This window comes from Fundulus heteroclitus, chromosome 6, assembly GCF_011125445.2.
Source record: "Fundulus heteroclitus isolate FHET01 chromosome 6, MU-UCD_Fhet_4.1, whole genome shotgun sequence".
NCBI lineage: Eukaryota > Metazoa > Chordata > Actinopteri > Cyprinodontiformes > Fundulidae > Fundulus > Fundulus heteroclitus.
Window position 1 is genome coordinate 14,997,162 of NC_046366.1, and position 16,689 is coordinate 15,013,850.

The 16,689-nt window shown below is 40.4% G+C and overlaps 3 protein-coding genes across 4 annotated transcripts; 2 read left to right on the forward strand and 1 right to left on the reverse strand.

Annotated features, from left to right (window-relative positions):
* The first annotated feature begins 362 nt into the window (after positions 1 to 362).
* Positions 363 to 7,963, forward strand: parla (presenilin associated, rhomboid-like a). Its single transcript, XM_036138136.1, has 10 exons — positions 363 to 493; positions 2,026 to 2,212; positions 2,435 to 2,539; positions 2,644 to 2,776; positions 2,874 to 2,969; positions 3,112 to 3,261; positions 6,718 to 6,788; positions 6,882 to 6,983; positions 7,248 to 7,345; positions 7,488 to 7,963. The coding sequence occupies exons 1-10, from the start codon at positions 414 to 416 to the stop codon at positions 7,615 to 7,617; spliced, it is 1,152 nt and encodes a 383-aa protein (XP_035994029.1). The 5' UTR covers positions 363 to 413; the 3' UTR covers positions 7,618 to 7,963.
* Positions 7,964 to 9,685: 1,722 nt separating this feature from the next.
* On the reverse strand, positions 9,686 to 12,755 carry extl2 (exostosin-like glycosyltransferase 2). The gene is made up of 5 exons (XM_012876523.3): positions 12,631 to 12,755; positions 11,420 to 11,868; positions 10,769 to 10,839; positions 10,536 to 10,651; positions 9,686 to 10,459 (listed from the first exon to the last, which is right to left on the reverse strand). The coding sequence occupies exons 1-5, from the start codon at positions 12,633 to 12,635 to the stop codon at positions 10,057 to 10,059; spliced, it is 1,044 nt and encodes a 347-aa protein (XP_012731977.2). The 5' UTR covers positions 12,636 to 12,755; the 3' UTR covers positions 9,686 to 10,056.
* Positions 12,756 to 12,828: 73 nt separating this feature from the next.
* On the forward strand, positions 12,829 to 16,337 carry zgc:110366 (aldo/keto reductase). 2 transcript variants are annotated; one of them, XM_036138137.1, is made up of 8 exons: positions 12,829 to 12,864; positions 13,003 to 13,107; positions 13,663 to 13,911; positions 14,072 to 14,194; positions 14,804 to 14,895; positions 15,329 to 15,511; positions 15,600 to 15,659; positions 16,006 to 16,337. In XM_036138137.1, the coding sequence occupies exons 2-8, from the start codon at positions 13,032 to 13,034 to the stop codon at positions 16,099 to 16,101; spliced, it is 879 nt and encodes a 292-aa protein (XP_035994030.1). In that variant the 5' UTR covers positions 12,829 to 12,864; positions 13,003 to 13,031; the 3' UTR covers positions 16,102 to 16,337. The 2 variants fall into 2 exon arrangements, with proteins under 2 accessions (XP_035994030.1, XP_035994031.1); XM_036138138.1 differs by having other exon boundaries at positions 14,072 to 14,173.
* The last annotated feature ends 352 nt before the right edge of the window (positions 16,338 to 16,689 follow it).

A 16,689-nucleotide genomic window follows, 5' to 3' on the forward strand; every position in this document is an offset into this window, starting at 1 on the left:
AACTTAACCGGATCAAAAAAGTCCAAGCAGAGATCATGTTCTACAGATACCTCCAATGCTGCCTCACTTGCTGAGGTTGCAGTAGTCATGTTGGATGGAGGATGCCAACGATCTTATTTTTAATAGAATCAGTTTATTTTTATATAAAGAACTGGTCATACTGCTGAGAGTTGAGGGAATGAATGGCTCAATAGAGCTATATAACTGTACTATTTGTCGCTACACTGCAGATGGAACCAATATTCAGCCTGCTGGCAATAGGTTTAAAATGATCTAACTATACGGTAGTCAACCCATTCAAATCCGAGGCGGGACGTATCGGAGGATGTGTTTGTTTTTACGACCGCCCGTGAACGCAACACCAGCTTGAGTCTGACAGTGGGAGGGGCTTCGAGCAGGAGGTCACAACAGTCATGGCGTGCAGAGGATTTATTATGAAATGGAGCAAAGCAGAGTTCGTTAGATCGCCAAACGCTGTGTCGCGGTGCTCAAGGTGAGCAGTAAAAGCGGCGCTCAGTTTTCTGTGTGCGTCTAAACGACAACGAGCCTGGCAGGAGGCGCGTTGGTCCGCGCGTCCAGGTTTTCCTCTCGGCTCGTAATGTGAAGTTACCTAACCGTTCCGCCACTGTAGATGGATAACTTTGTTCAGTGAGGGAGGAAAACCTGTGCTGTCAGTGGGATTCCTTCACGGTCGCCTTTATACGCTCGTGTTGAATGTGCTGAACGAACGACGGTCACACACGCTGCATTTTCCATAAGCCACTTTCAATTAGTCGTCTTTACGCGGTTGTTATAACACACGGAGGGTGAAATGTCTGCCGTTTGGTTGCTGCTTCTGTTTGTTTCTCCACATAAACAATGATGATGTTGTGAAAAGTCCGCGGATGGAAACAAGTCGACGTAACGCTAGCTGTGCTTAGGGACCGTCAACAAATGTCCCTTAACTGGACAAACAAATAAAAAATTATTATTATTTTTTTTTCTTTTAGAAATAATGCTTTGGTGACAGTCTTGTTGCCAAAATGAAAATATTTATCGACACCAACACCTAATATTTTATTTTGGGTTGTTTTTATGTGATTTCACCCATATAAAATAATGAATAATAAATAATATATATATATATATATATATATATATATATATATATATATATATATATATATATATGTGTGTGTGTGTGTGTAAACAATATGTAAAAAAAATCTCTCTCTCTCTCTATATATATATATATATATGTGTGTGTGTGTGTGTGAAAAATATATAGAAATGTAAATATATATATATATATATATATATTTTATTTTTTTTTTTTTTTTTTTTTCATACCTATCTCATTGATTATACAGTAAAAAGTGTAATCAGCAATTATCCGCTTGAAAGATCTGCACATTTCAAGCTCCTTAATTTTCCATAATTGAAACTTTTGCTGTGTAAAACTTCCTCTGGCCATATAAAGGTGATAGGGACGGTCCTGTTCCACAAATCGCAGAAAAATCATGGTCACCCAGCAGTTTCTATTGCATCTTATCAACGGGATTTCATACTGCAGGAATGTTAGGGAGGAAGAACCTGTAGCAGCTTTGAAAACTTACCTTCGGTATTGCATAATATTGGTATCAGCACTAGAGCTGGGCGATATAGAGAGATTTTAAAAATAATGAGATTTTGTTTTTAAGAAAGAGAGAGATAAGATGAGACGATATAGTTTATATTGAGATGATCTGCGTTGCTTTATAATTATATTACCCATGGATCCAAGTAAGTTGTTTTTCCAGCTGTTTCTCACATTTATTTACAGCTGTTAAGAAATGTGTCTGTGAGACATTTGGGATAAAGCTTTGATTCAGAGATGTCTTTATATAATTACTTTATGAAAAGAAAAACATATTGAGATAAATATTGTGTATCGGTAGTCAGCCTAAAATTATTGAGGTGTTATTTTTTGGTCCATATCGCCCAGCCCTAATCAGCCCATGCCTATACATTAAGTGCAATTTTTTTCTTCTTCTTTTTTTTCGACAGACTCAACCAGTACCAGCAACAGAGGTGCGGTTTCCGCCGGGAAGCTAAGAGGACAGATACCAAAACGGGAAATGTCACACAGCAACAAACCAAAGCATCACCGCCTGAGGCGGGCACGCCAGGACCCCCGCCTCCTCCTAAAGTCCGACGGCCAACGCTCTTCAGACCACTGATGTTCACAGTAGGGGTATGCTGATTTCCGCATTATGACAGAATCTGAGAAAGCAGATAAAAATATGTTTTTCTCTTAAAACTCAACAGACCTTGTCCCTATTAACGACACATGGGGCTACAGATTACCTGTGGTCATTCCCTAAAGTGGGCAGGGAGAATTTAGTGAAGGAAATCAGATGATTGTGACTTTTAAGGGCAGCTGTAGATCGTAGCTGGTTGTCTGACTCCATGGCAGTTTGCAGGGTGCTCCTTTGGCGGCGCGGCCATTCTGCAGTATGAGACCCTGAAAGCCAGAGTTCAGACTGCAAAAGATGGGGAGGAATTAGAGAAACTCATGATGGTAAGGATTTTACTAAATTGTCACCGCCACTGTTTTATTCCTACCACCTGCTTAGTTCACGGTCAACTCACAGTGAGTCCGTTCTCCGCCGTTGTGTCAACAAGGGCTCCCAGGATATGGCGTACTGGCACGACTGGTGGAACCAACTGTCCGGCTTCCAGCGGCAGCTGCTCCTCCTCGTGTCCATAGTGGACGACTTCTGGAGCAGCCTCACAGAGGGACAGAGGACTGCTACCGGTAGTTTGAACAGCCGGCCTATTTTTGGGTCTCACAAATTGTGACACATGTTTGCAAATGTTCATTAATCCTGCAATTTCTTCTTAACATCTCCCAGGTATTATAGCAATAAACGTTGCGGTTCTGTGTTGCTGGAGGATCCCTTCGATGCAAAGAACTATGATAAAGTACTTCACAGCCAACCCTGCCTCCAGTGAGTACGGCTGTTTGTTGTGGGAAATCAAAAGACGCAACATAATAACCGCTGGATGAAGCTGATTTCCTTTCTCTGTTGTGTAAGCGTCTACGTTATTTTCTTCTTCTTGTTCTTTTTTTCTTCCTCTCTTCCCACCTAGAAACACGGTGCCTTCCCATGGTTCTGTCTTCCTTTAGCCACTACTCCATTATCCACATGGTGGCCAACATGTACGTCCTATGGACGTTTTCCTCCGGTATCGTCTCCCTCTTAGGCAAAGAGCAGTTTCTTGCAGTCTACCTCTCTGCTGGTAAGTGGAGGAAAGCAATGAGGGGTTCAGACTGCATAAATACTGTCTGAAATTGCTCAAGTGTTGAAACAGTGGAGCAGATTTATTTTTCTTTCTTATTTCAAGTGACATTATTATTTTTATAGCGTTACAAAAATCTTGAGCACCACAAATTGTTATCCACTTGTATTTTTTAAAAGGGGAGTTTAGTATTTTATTTTACAGAAACGAAAAGAAAGAAGAAAATGATTATGTTTTAACCGGTTGGTGATTAAACTGAAGTCAGAGGTCTTTATAAGTACGGTTGATTTAGATTAGGCCCTTTGTGTTTCTGTAGTTTTAAGACTTGACAAACCAAACACGCGTCTGGAGCTGGCCTTTTACATTTTTCATCTTTTTTTTTTTTTTTTTCTATTCCAGCCACCGTGTGCTGCATTCAGACAGCAGCAATCTGCTGTCTAGCCACTAGATGCCACAAAAGTGTAAATGTTGCCTTTTAATATCCAGCGTTTAAAATGGGACAATGTGGAGGGACAAAAATGGTAATTTGTACGAATCCATTTGCGGAATTTGCCTTTAGATTACTTTTCATCAACTTTCGCTTTTAAGGGCCCGTAGTGCATCTGTTTTCAACTCTTGTCGGCATTCGAAATGTTTCCTGTAATCATTTTTGAGAAAGTTGTAATCATTTGAGTTGAAATGTTTATACGCATGCAGTGCAGGATTTAATCTGCAGTTCCAGTCAGAAGTTTACATACTTGCTCTCATTGTTTTAGTCCTGGTGATGCATTTGAACAATGTGGGGTTTTTGTTCCTGGGTGGAAAGAAAAACAGTGTGCAATAGTTTTAATTTATTATGGATGTTCTCTAAACAACATATGGATAAAGTTATAACTATGCATTCAGTTATGTACACCCAACCCTTCACCCAATTTTTAACTAGCGAAATGTCCCATAGCCAGTTGAGGGGAAAATCCACACTTTTTGTGGGCATCAACAAGCGTCTTATATAATTTAATCTTTATTTTGAGTAAAAGTACAATTACAGGTAGAACCCAAACATTAGGATGTAAAAGCATATTTAAGCAGTATGGTCATAGGGGGATATTTGACCACTCTTTTTATCAGACCATGTGGAGCTCATTTAAACTAGCTGGTTTTCCTGGCAAGGACCCGTGCCCGTGTTCACAAAGATTCCTGAGACTAAAAGTAGCTCTTTGTGAGGTCATTTTAGGAAAAATCTCATAGTTTCCCGAGTTCTAAGATTATTCTTAGAATTTTACCTTGGTAAGATATAAGTTATTCACAAACCACCCCTTTAGGAGAGCTCCTAAAGTGAAAAAAAAGCGGTTAGGAGGACTTTTAGCGAGCCTAAAAGCGTCTTAATGAGAGAAGATGGGGGGGGGGGGGGAGCTGCAAAGAGAGCTGCTCGGCTGATTCCACCGCCTAAACATGGAGGAACTTCATACAAAATCATACAATTATTAAGATGTAGATAAGATAAACTTTATCATGCTCATAGTGGGAAATTAGTTTGTATATCGTCATTTTATGGAGGATAAATAAACCATAAAAAAACCTGTTGGATGATCGTGAATAAAAAGTGGAGAAATTTACAAAGAATAAGTATGAATGGTCCTCTAGGTTTGCTTTTGTGATGTCATCTACTCGCTTTGATCTCTGCACGGAGCGCTCACTTTCTAGGCTGGTGCGTAAAGCACCAAGATGTACAGAGAAAAAGGCGCATTGTTTTGTGGTACTACGGTTTAAACTCTGTGTATTTGTGTCGTGATCAGGTGACCAATTTACCTTTCAGCACTCCTTTTCCTCCCAGAAATGGACAGGTGCGCTGCTGTTCGGTAATCCTTTTTTTTCTCCATTTCACGTCGATGCGTGAAAATACAACCACTTTATACAAGCAGGCAATCCTAGTAAAATGCTGACAGGTGAGTGCACATTAACATCAGATAGATGAGGTAATGACTGGCGAGTGATAACAAGCAAATCAAAATAATTAGGACCTAAATAAGGTGCTCTAAAACATTTTGATGCTGTGTAAAAAAAAAAAAAAGTTTTACTTGTTTTCATCATCATGGCAAACATTTCTTAATGCGGTCTAATTTCTCTCCCTGCATTACTAGAAGCGCATTTGTGTTGTTTTTTTCTTCTTTTACTATCAACTAATCACAGCTCTGAAAAGAAGTGTCACACATAGCAACAGGGTCAACCACATCACCTCACTAAGATTAAAATTTATGTTGTTTTCTTACTCAGTCGCTCTCAGCAGCGATCTCAATCACTCTTAAATGAAGACTCCTACATAGAAATTGTTAGGCTAAGATAGGAGCTCCCTGGGAGGACTCTGACAATCTGTGTGAATACGGGCACTGGCTTTTAACATACATGTTTAGGTTTGGGCCATTCCAGAAGCCTATTGTTAGCCTGGTCTATAAACTTAAAAAACATCTTTAAGCTGAGTTTTGGGTCGTTGTCCTGTTTTAAAACCCTAGCTGTTGATTTAAGGTAGACCTACATTTTTGTTATCCCATCAACATCCACCATTTCCCATCACATTAGACCCTTAGCATAATGCTACCACTATCATGCTTTACACTTGGTACATTCCTCTTAGGCTCCAATCGTTCACTTTTCCCCACTTCTTAAGACATTTTTCTCGTCTCTGTGACCAAATAGCTCAATCTGTTTCTCATCTTGTCCATGTGGCAAGCAGCAAATTTTAGTCAAACTTGATAGTTTAAATTTTTGAACGGAGGCTTCTTTCTTTGTCTGCACCCTCTCAGTTTTTGGTAATGTTAAACTCTCAGCATCTTGCGGTTTATCACAGGTCGGAGCCTTGGCGGTAACCGGATTGCTCTTCAGCGACCTTCTCCCATTTATTTTCCTGAGGGGGACAGTTTGTGTCACAGGGTCAAAACTTGGGCCCTGTTGGGTTTTCCAACAATTACACATTTCAAAGCTGGTTCTTGAATGGGTGAAGGACGCTAATATTAGGCTTCTAGAATGACCTCCCCCAACACACAAACACCATTGTGTTAAATTAGCTGAGTGTGCTAAAATGCTTAGTCAGAAAAGCAGCCTGTTGACATAAACTCTACCTTTCCTGATTTAAAAAAAAAAAGAGAGTGGTCAAATATCCAGCTGGCATTGTGTCAGAAGGTTTTGTTTGGGGGGCTTTTTTTTGTCCTCACAAAGCAGACGACTTCTCTACAACTTATTAAGGGTTATCTAGTTAAATATGAGTTGAGGTGTAGGTTTGAATTTGACCCTAATAAATAGTTGTTTTTAAAAAATGTTAGTAGTCATGTGTAGTCATTCCACCTCAAACGCACTATTAAAGTCCACAAACTAAAAGAGCACTCATATCCAAATGGGACTGCAAGTAAATTCCTGACTGGAAGAGCATCTCTGGTGATGGGGGGGGGAGAAGAGTAATCTTTTATTTGTTTGCGATTTAAGGTGTGATATCCACAATGGTCAGTTACGTTTGTAAAACAGCCACCGGGCGTTTCTATCCATCACTAGGGGCGGTAAGTCTTTTTTTTTTTTTTTTTGGAACTATCAATATTTGAATGTGAATAATAAAAAAAAGATTGTGATCTACGACTCTGGTTTGTTCCCAGTCAGGTGCTGTCATGGCGGTACTTGCTGCAGTCTGTACAAAAGTACCAGAGGCCAAGCTAGGCATCATCTTCCTCCCTGTGCTCACTTTCACTGCCGGAAATGTACGTGTTTGACACTTTCCATGGGTATCCAAGCCAGTGCATGTCACTGAGATGCTGGGCATGTTTGCCATCTCTTACACGTGAAATGTGTTCTCATTCCTATATTGTGTTTTTGCTGCAGGCAAAAGATATAAATGTGTGCATGAACAAAGCAAACAAGTGTATGAATGTGTAAGTGTGCCTGACTCAATGCACGGCAGAGATGTCGTTGCACTCCGGTGCATCGGTCATGATTTCAACTTCCCAGTGTTCATGTGTCTTCAGGCTCTCAAAGCAATTGTGGCCATAGATGCGGCGGGGCTCATGCTGGGATGGCGGCTGTTTGATCATGCTGCTCACCTTGGCGGTGCTCTCTTTGGAGTGTGAGTCTCCAATCCCTAACTTTTAGACTGGGGATACAACTTCGGTGGCTGGAAAGGATTAAATGAGCTCATTGAATGCAAATTCCTTTTTAAAGGGCCATGCACCCCAGCAGTCTCATTTAAACTATGTTTTGTCTTACAGCTGGTACGTGGCATACGGCAACAAGCTAATCTGGAGAAGGAGGGAGCCTCTCGTGAAGCTGTGGCACGATTTTCGCTCTCTCGGTGGCAGAGGATCAAGGCCCGGTGGTGGAGGACCTGGAACCCAGTAATCCCACCTAAAGATCCCTGAAATCCGACGCCAACGGGATTCCTCTCATCTCTGAAAAGACCTGGATTTTTTCTAATCTGTTGAAGGGGCTGTCAGTTTTCCTGAATAAATATAGAAGTATATTAAAATAAAATGTTGTATTCAATGTGAACGAAACAGTGAGTTAGCTCACCTAATGATATTTAGAGACTTAAGATTTAATGAGGCCATATTGGCATTTTGGGGCGCTTCCCTCCTACGGTGTGGTACCACTTGTTTCCTTCTAAGGCTTTCATATCGCAGCATAAAAAGGTGAATACATTTGATCTCAGATGAACAATAGCAAATAAAGAGACCATTTTTTTTAATCAGTTTGATTTGTTTCTAAACTACCAAACATGGTGATGCTCAGTACCAGGAAACATCTGTGATTTAGATCTGCTTGCACATATGAGCGTCTTTGGATCTGTTCTGCCATGTTTACTATTGGAGGCTGTATTTGTTCCTGGTTTTTCTAATTAAACCATCATTAACCATCATGCAAACAGAACAAAAGGGTTGATTTTAGGTAAACTACTGTCTAGTAAGAACTAGATGATTTAACCTTTTTCCACCTACTGTTGTATTTTCTCTTGCTATAAAGTGATTATATATCTTGGATCATTTGTCAGAGGTGGTGTCTGCCCAAATCTAAGCCCTAGTTGGGACACCACATACGTTGCAATATTTTGGCAGGTAAAACCTAATAATATGAAGAGGATGGACTTAACCATCACTCCATGTAGACATTTTCTTTCATATTAGAAAACATCTAGAAGAATAAACCAAAATCTTCTCTTTTGCAATTATTTTAACCCTTTATCTCCATCGCCACAACATACAAGCCATATCTTCCTAATGTGTGTCTTTTTGACATAGGAAGGTTTTAAACATTTTTTACATAAAAACTATTTGCTAAATGCAGATAATATATATTTTTATTCTGCCAACATGTTTCTCCTGACTGGAGGTAATATGCATGTTTGTGGATGAGAGTGGCATCTTCCAAGTCCCCACCTTAGTCTTTGAGACAATCTGTGGACGGAGCTCAAGATTAGAAAGGAAGCCTTCCCACATCAAAAACCTGTGCCCTTATTCACAAAGAATCCTCAGACTAAAAGTAGCTCTTAGTGACGTCACTTAAGAACAAATCTTATAATTTCCCAAATACGATTTTTCTTTGAATTTTACGTCAATTAGATAAAAGGTTATTCATAAAGCATCTTAGATCTTAAGAGAGCTCCTATGTGAACACATTTTAGTAGTGAGGAGGACTTTTAGCGAGCCTAAGAGTATCTCAAGCAGGGAAGATGGAGGAAACAAAGAGCTGATTGGGTGATCCACCACCTAAACAGTGGAGGAAATGAGCACAAACATCTTTAACACTCATGTAATTATTAATATTTAGATATTAACTTTATCATCGACTTGGGGAGAAATTAATTAGTTTCAGCAGCCGGCAGGTTTAAGGTGCGGCTCTTTAACCTGTCGGGTTTTATTTTATTCAATAAATAAATAGGATCAATAAATAATAGGGAAAAATATTGAATAATCAGTAGTAAAAATTGGAGAGTTGTACAAAGAATATGATACAGAGGGGCGTATATATTACAGAACTGCTCTCAATAATAAACAGTTTAGAAGAAAAGGGAAAAGTTGCAGAAAAATATACATATAAATACACTCTAGACAATATAAAAGGTAAGAAAGTATTTTCTGTATAATACACGATGACGTCCGTAGGCTAAATGGTCATTTGAAGTTTGCTTGTGTGGTGCTTTCTCCTCTCTGGCGTTAGATTGCTGCACGGATTGCTTCACACTTTCTGTAACTGTCTTACACGAAATTAAATTACCCAGAGGACTGGACTGAGTCCTTAAATTGGCAAAATGAGGAAAATTTTGAATTAATTAAGCAAAATTAATACAAGCCAACTTTGAACCACGTTCTTTAAGCCCGTAATGAGCTCTTAAGATCTGGGTTTCTTAGAATCTCAACTTTCATTTCTATTTTCAGATTTCATTTGTATAGGCATAATTTAGAAATCAGTCACTATTTGTGTTAAGGAAAAGACCATTTTTAATTTAACCAATTTACATCTGATTACAAAAATTACTATATAAATGATTGTCTAAGCATGCATTGGATTCCTTAGGGAAAAAAGTACATAAAAAAATACCATAAATAATTCTGTTAGATTTTTAGACTGTGTTGTTCCCAGTGCATTGCAATCCACTAGAAGACCTTATCAAAGATGGATTTTGACATCCAACTATGCTGCGGTCCCATCATTGCCCTATGATGGAAACTGCCTTAAGGTCATCATCAGCTGATTGGCATCTTAAGTGTTTCCAGTTTAACAATCCAACCAAACTCCTCATGAGTCTCTTATTTTAACCCTAAACAGCGACGTGTAACTTCTTCATCCCCTACTCTTGTGATTGGCATAGCTTGGGAAACCAAACTGGGAGACCATGAGGTTGGAGAAGCAGAGCGGCATGAAGCCGTAAATCTGCGTCAGCCGGTTCAGACAGTACGATCTCTGGAGAAGGTGCTCAGGACGATGCCACATTCCCTGATACCCACTGCTGGCATCTTTCTCGAGGTTGCGAAGGTCCACGGGCTTGACGAAAATCCCAGAAGGTCTGTGGGCTGTGCTCGGCTTCGAGTGTTTTCTTAAATACAGAGCAACAGCAAAGTTCACGGCTATATCGTCACAGTTCTGGGTTTCGTCGACTAAGGCGTGAACTTCTTTTGGCTGATCCTGGAACAGCTGGAGGTAGCGGCGATGGAAGAAGGCAGCACCGATTAGAACCATGGAGTACCTGCAGAGAGAATTGAAAGAAATGAGAGCAGGCTAAACAAAGAGGCAACAACGGGACAAATGTGAGGTCGAATTACATGTCGCCTCCGGCCACTTCTGGATTCTGCAGCTCAAAGCTGCCGTAACTGTAAACTCCTCCAGCGGTCGAGACGTGTTTCCGTGGGACATATCCAACTATTTGGTCTGGAAATTGCTATAAAATAAATGTTGATTATATGACCAACATGGTGCAGTTTAGACGCCATGCAACGCCACAGTGACAAAGGTGAAAATACCATTTGAATATGTAATTGACTATGAAATGCTTTACCTTCCAGACAGAAAAGGCAAAAGTGATGTCAGGAACACTGACAAGAGTGTCATCATCCAGCATCAGGACCGCTACAGTAAATGGTTGAGAAAAAAAAAAAAAAAAACGAAAACCAATCAGAGGTGATCCAAAGAGCAAGAAAAGTCACAGAAATACCAGTAAACGTTGTTGACATAAAACATTTCAGAATAGAGATGCAACAACCAGGCTTTTTCTCACAGATTCTCACGGATTTCTTCTTAAAGGACTTCAACATAAAAAGAAAACAATGCACAGTTTTTGGTTGGATCGTAAGTACTACTACTTAGATAGAAGCAGTAGTTTACGAACCAACCTAAAAGTCAGAAATCATAAGAATACACCCATTGATGCATGAAAGTGTATGACCCTAACTCTTCATCTGAAGAAAAAAACATGCATCAAAGTACGCGCTGTTGGTTGTTGCATTTATATTGCAAAAGTGGTGGGACTTTTGAAGCATTTAATAAAGTATCTGATTTACAGTACGTGTCCTGTCGTTCACCTATTAGGAGCCGATCCAGCAAAAATTGCCCGACTACATTCTCCGGCCTATTGATTGGTACATCTCTAGCAAAAAGATCTGTGACTATTTGACACAATGAGAGCAGAGCAAAATAAAAATGCACCAACCATCGGTGGCAATCTCGGGGAAGGGTTGCAGTCTGTTTCGCATCTGGTTGCTCGTCTGTTCTTTGAAGATCACCTGCACCGGATGAGGACCCAAGGATTCCCAGAGCTTCGCCGGCGTCTGCTCCCTGACGTTGTTCCAAACTATGACGATCATCTGCAGATGAGGCACCGCCTGGTAATGGTTCAGGAGTTTGAGCAAAATGTCTGTGCGGTTGTACGTTTGGATGATGACGGTAAACTTCTTCTCCTCTGAGATGTCTGCAAGTTGACCCTGAGCAGGGATCCCCTTTTGCGGCGCCGCCCTGCGCAGCACTCCCAGGACCCCAACCACGCCTCCATGCTCTTCGGCAGGGGGCAACAGAGCTGTCAAGGCGGCTCCGACCAAGAGGATCAGCAGGAGGGGAAAGATGATGCACTTTCGACGAATCCCAAAGCAGCAACGCAGGACCCTGCAAAGCAGCCAGGTTAAGCGCGATATTCCAATTGGTACAAAGGTTTTATGTTGAAGGAAACCTGGCCGATGGCACTGAGTCACTGACTTTGCAGCATTCGTTCGCTCCTTGATGAGCATGCAGCAACGGCGGGCAGTCAATTGCACTGCTTTGCAGCAATCCCTCATACTGAGCATGCATGCATTTGGCAACAAAGGCATTATCCCCTTAGCAGAAGCTGGCTCTGTGTGCCTTGCCATCCTCCAAATATTGGAGAAGACAGTGCAGACACACAAAAATTTACAGAAACATTAGTCTCAAAGTGAAGGAAAGCAATAGCCCACCTTAGATAATGTATTTAGAATATGTTTATTTGTTGTACTTTAGGAAAAAAACACACTCCAGACATTTTTTTAGCATAGGGGAGTGATGGTTTATATTATGAACGAGTCAAATCAATAATAAAATGAGCCTTGGCGAATACCGTGTGTTGTTTACAATGTTTGTATGTGTGTCCCTTGTTCAGGGGTCGCCACAGCAATAATTACAACTTGGATGCTCTTCCTGACGCAACTGGGATTCGAACCGGGCCCCTGCTTCAAAGACGCGGACTTTATCGCTACAATAATAATAACAACAACTTCTTCTCGCAGTTTGTTTATGAGAGGGGGGGGGGGTATCTCTGCTGCAGACTTTGCTTCTTACCGATCAGCTCAGTTGCTTCACACTTTACCACAGAGTCGCTCTCACTCGGGTTTTGCTTCCACGCTTACAACTCACCTCATTGTGTTTGCACAGCAATCATCTCTTTCGCGTTACTTTGTCGCCATGTTGGTTGCGCAGCTATGACGTCAGCAGCCCGAGTCTTGGGGCCAGACATGTGGAAAAGAGGGCTGGGCTACCGGTTGGAGCGCGAACCTGATTGGACAGAATAAGTGCCGTCTGAGTTTTTTCTTTTTTTTTTTTTGCAGAGAACTCCTGACGTGAATCTGCAGCTGAGATTTGAAGTTTTGGGTGAGTTAGGATCCTGTATTTAAAATAACAGTGAAGATATTCAATGGCACGGAACACATTTGTCTTTTTAACATAAGAAATGTAAAGATTAACTAATGTTAACTGATGTTGTTTTTTTGTTTTTTTTTTTATATGCAGGGCTGTTTACCAGTGTCTAGCAGAGAAGCATGCCTTTACTGCCAGCCCTGAGCGGTCCCACAGTCCAACTCTCCAACGGTCTGGAAATCCCTATACTTGGATTAGGTCTGTATTACGTTGGAAAACGTCTAAATGGGTTTAATTATACCGTTTAAAGTAAAATATATGCTGTGTGTGTGTGTGTGTGTGTGTGGGGGGGGATAACAATAACAATAAAGCTTAGCGCAAAACAATTCATCAGGCTTCGTACTCCAAAAGAATTGTTATTTTTAAGCTTTTACATTCAGATTATGTTACTGATGTTTGGAGACAGAACTGAGGGTGTCTACCTAAACAGAGGAGGATCAGCCAATCAGCTCTTTCTGTTTCCATCTTCCCTGCTTAAGACACTTTTAGGCCTGCTAAAGGTCCTCTTCACTACTCCCTATTTTATTTTATCTTTTTCCTTTTATCCTTTTAGGAGCTCTCTTAAGGCCTGTAGTACAATTATAAGAACAATCTACGAATTCTGGAAATTCTAAAGTTTTTCCTAAAATGACGTAACTGAGAGCTACTATTAATTTTAGGATTCTTCATAAATACGGACTTGTTTTTTTTTTGTTTTTTTTTTTAATGTGAGATAAAATTCTTTTTAATGTAATATTTGCTTTTGTCTGTCAGGTACATCTCATATGGGCGGATATTCCCATGATGCCATTGTGTATGCGCTCACTGAGTGTGGCATTCGCCACCTGGACACAGCAAAGCGCTACGGCTGCGAGGAGAAGCTGGGAGAAGCCATCAAAGAGAGCGGGCTCCTACGAGGTGATCTGTGGCTCACCAACAAACTCTGGCCTGGAGACTATGGATACAAAGCTGCGAAAAAGGCCTGCCTGGATTCCTGCATGGCAATGGGGGTTGAATATTTTGGTATGAGGTGAAATATTAAAGCTGCGTGGAACAAATCTCACAGGGTCAAAATGTTACAATCTCACAGCGCCTCTCTGAAAACCAACATTGAAAGGTTGCTTCCTTTATAATCTTCATCTTTTAACTTTGAATAAATCTTCTGTTTCGCGTCCTTTCTCAGATCTGTACCTGATGCACTGGCCCGAGGCATTAAAACCCGGTTGTTCTAATAGAGCCATCAGAGCTGAGACGTGGAGAGCTCTGGAGGATCTTTATAAAGAAGGTAAAAGGCTTCAATGCAAAGGTAAAAAATATCATGTTGCAGGAACCATGCTTGTATTGTTTCTCTTTGGACCTTCCTGAGATTCCCCATCACTTTAAAATGTGGAACCTTTTCCAACTCAGGCTTGAACGGTGTGCCGCTGCAGTGATCGTTATTTAAGGCACTTTTTAACGAGTGCCGCAATGAGTGACTACCTCAACGGGCTGTTTACATGGAGGACCACCGACTTTGTTTTCTCAAGCCCGAATTCAAGTTAGTGTCCAAATCCCAGCCTAGTTGAAGAGTAGCTGCTGACACGGCAAACTTAATGAGTTGTGGAGATTACGACCCCGCTTCCTCCTCAGCCGGCTCTTCAATCTCCATCTGGATGTCTGACAGCGTTTTTGTAACTTATGTTTGTTTTGTTTTTCAGTTTTAGTTTAGAATGAAATTAAATGACTGGTTGTGGTTGCAAAGCAATCATATACCGCAACAGACTTTAATGCTTTCTTTTATCTTTCGGAAGTTGTATCTGTCGAGCTGGAACCCGACTCAGATTTCTCCCAACATCAACAACTGAAATCTGAGCGTTGTTTCAGCCATTTTAAAGCGTTTTATAAATAAAGTCGGCATGGTATGCTATCGTTGCAGGGATTTGTCGAGCTATTGGGGTGAGCAATTTTCTGGTCCGCCACCTGGAGCAGCTGAAGGAGGACTGCAGTGTGGTGCCACATGTCAACCAGGTCATTTCTCTGAGCTGTCAGTTCATTTAAATGCCTTTTATTCTTGAAGAAGTTTAGGCCAAGGAAGGAAAGCAAAGTTCATCCCAGAGATGATCTAGTTACGTTGTAAAATAGGAAAATCATTCTGGATGTCTAAAATGCCCTTCTACCAACTAGTTTTCCTCAAATGTTTGAAACATTGTTTTAAAAATGGCTATTTATGAGGTGCATTGATATTTTTTTTTAATTGCAATAATAATAGAGGATCTTTTTATCGTCTTTACCTGCCTGATATACAATTTAGTGGCACAAACAGTAATCAACAATTATTGCTTATCATTCAGGATTAGTGAAAGGTAAAAAAAAAAATGCTCCCCCACCACCAATAATTTTTTTATGTTTTTTTTTTTTTTTTTTGCTTTAAACCATTGCTGTGCTCGTTTGACTTTGTCAGGTGGAGTATCATCCTTTCCAACAGCCCAACCGCCTGCTGGAGTACTGCCGGAAGCACTGGATCGTGTTTGAAGGCTACAGTCCCTTGGCGAAGGGTCAAGTCCTCAGCAGTCCCGTTGTGCAACAAATTTCAAAAAAGCACGGCCGAACGTCAGCTCAGATCTGCATCCGCTGGAGTATTCAGGTAGGCGCGCACGGCTGCTATGGTTGGTGGGTATCTGCATGGTATTAGCCAGTTTTTTTATTTTGTCTTTTTTTTTTTCCCTTCTCAGAACGGAGTTGTCACTATACCAAAGTCTGTCACAAAGAGCAGGATACAGGAAAACTGTCAAGTGAGTTATGAGCTCGTTAATTCTAGGCTTTTATCTTCTAAGCGATGCTTTAAAATGATTCAATCTGCACAGCACATAGGTAGGCAACACAGATTTCACACAAAACCTTTTATCTGACACCAAAATAATACTAGATATTTCCTATTTTAGGCCGTTTAGGATTGTCAAAATCATTTAAATTTTCAGAATAGTGACAAATACATTCTGTGAGCCGAGCCAGCTTTATGGGTCGTTTTCCATACACCTTTCTTCTCTGTGTGATTTCAGCTGGAGGTATCTCAGTTGAAGATACCTACTGTTGAAACGACTGTTGTCGTGTTTTTACTCTCTGCCATCTCTCACACAGGTGTTTGGGTTCCAGTTAGACGAGGAAGACATGGCCGCTTTAGGAAACTTGCATGATGGACGCCACGTAACTTGGGATCCCACGAATGTGGATTAATATTTCAAGAGAATCAAAAGGAAAAACTAAATCCTGGAAAATGGAATTGCAAGTGATTGGCTTTTTTTTTTTTTTTTTTACCAGTATACATTAGCAAAACTTTAGAATAAATCTTACTGTGCTAAAATATAATGTTAGGATGTGATGCTTAATTTTCCAATCATGTGCATAAATTAAATAATTTGATTTGACATTATGAACAATGTACCAGATCTTTTTGGCTGAAAGGATTAATAAACTAGCCCAAAAATCAAGACAATGATAACTTAGCAGGGAGAAAACGCTTATTTTCTCTGCATTAATGTTTGGAATATGATCGTTCTGCAAATGGCTGCGTTTCAATTGATGTGACTTTGAAGTGGCCATGAAGCAATTGAATAAAAACACATAAATATTAAGTCCAACAGTAAAGTTCTGCAGAAATGCAGGAAAAATTCACCTTCATGGTATGTGACTAGTTTAATGATCTAGAATCAGGTGTATGCTGTAAAAGGTTTTAAACCCAACATAAGTATTAAACACAGAAATAACACCAATATCAGAAATGCACAGAAATTGTCAGTATGCAAGGATTGATGGCCAACTCCA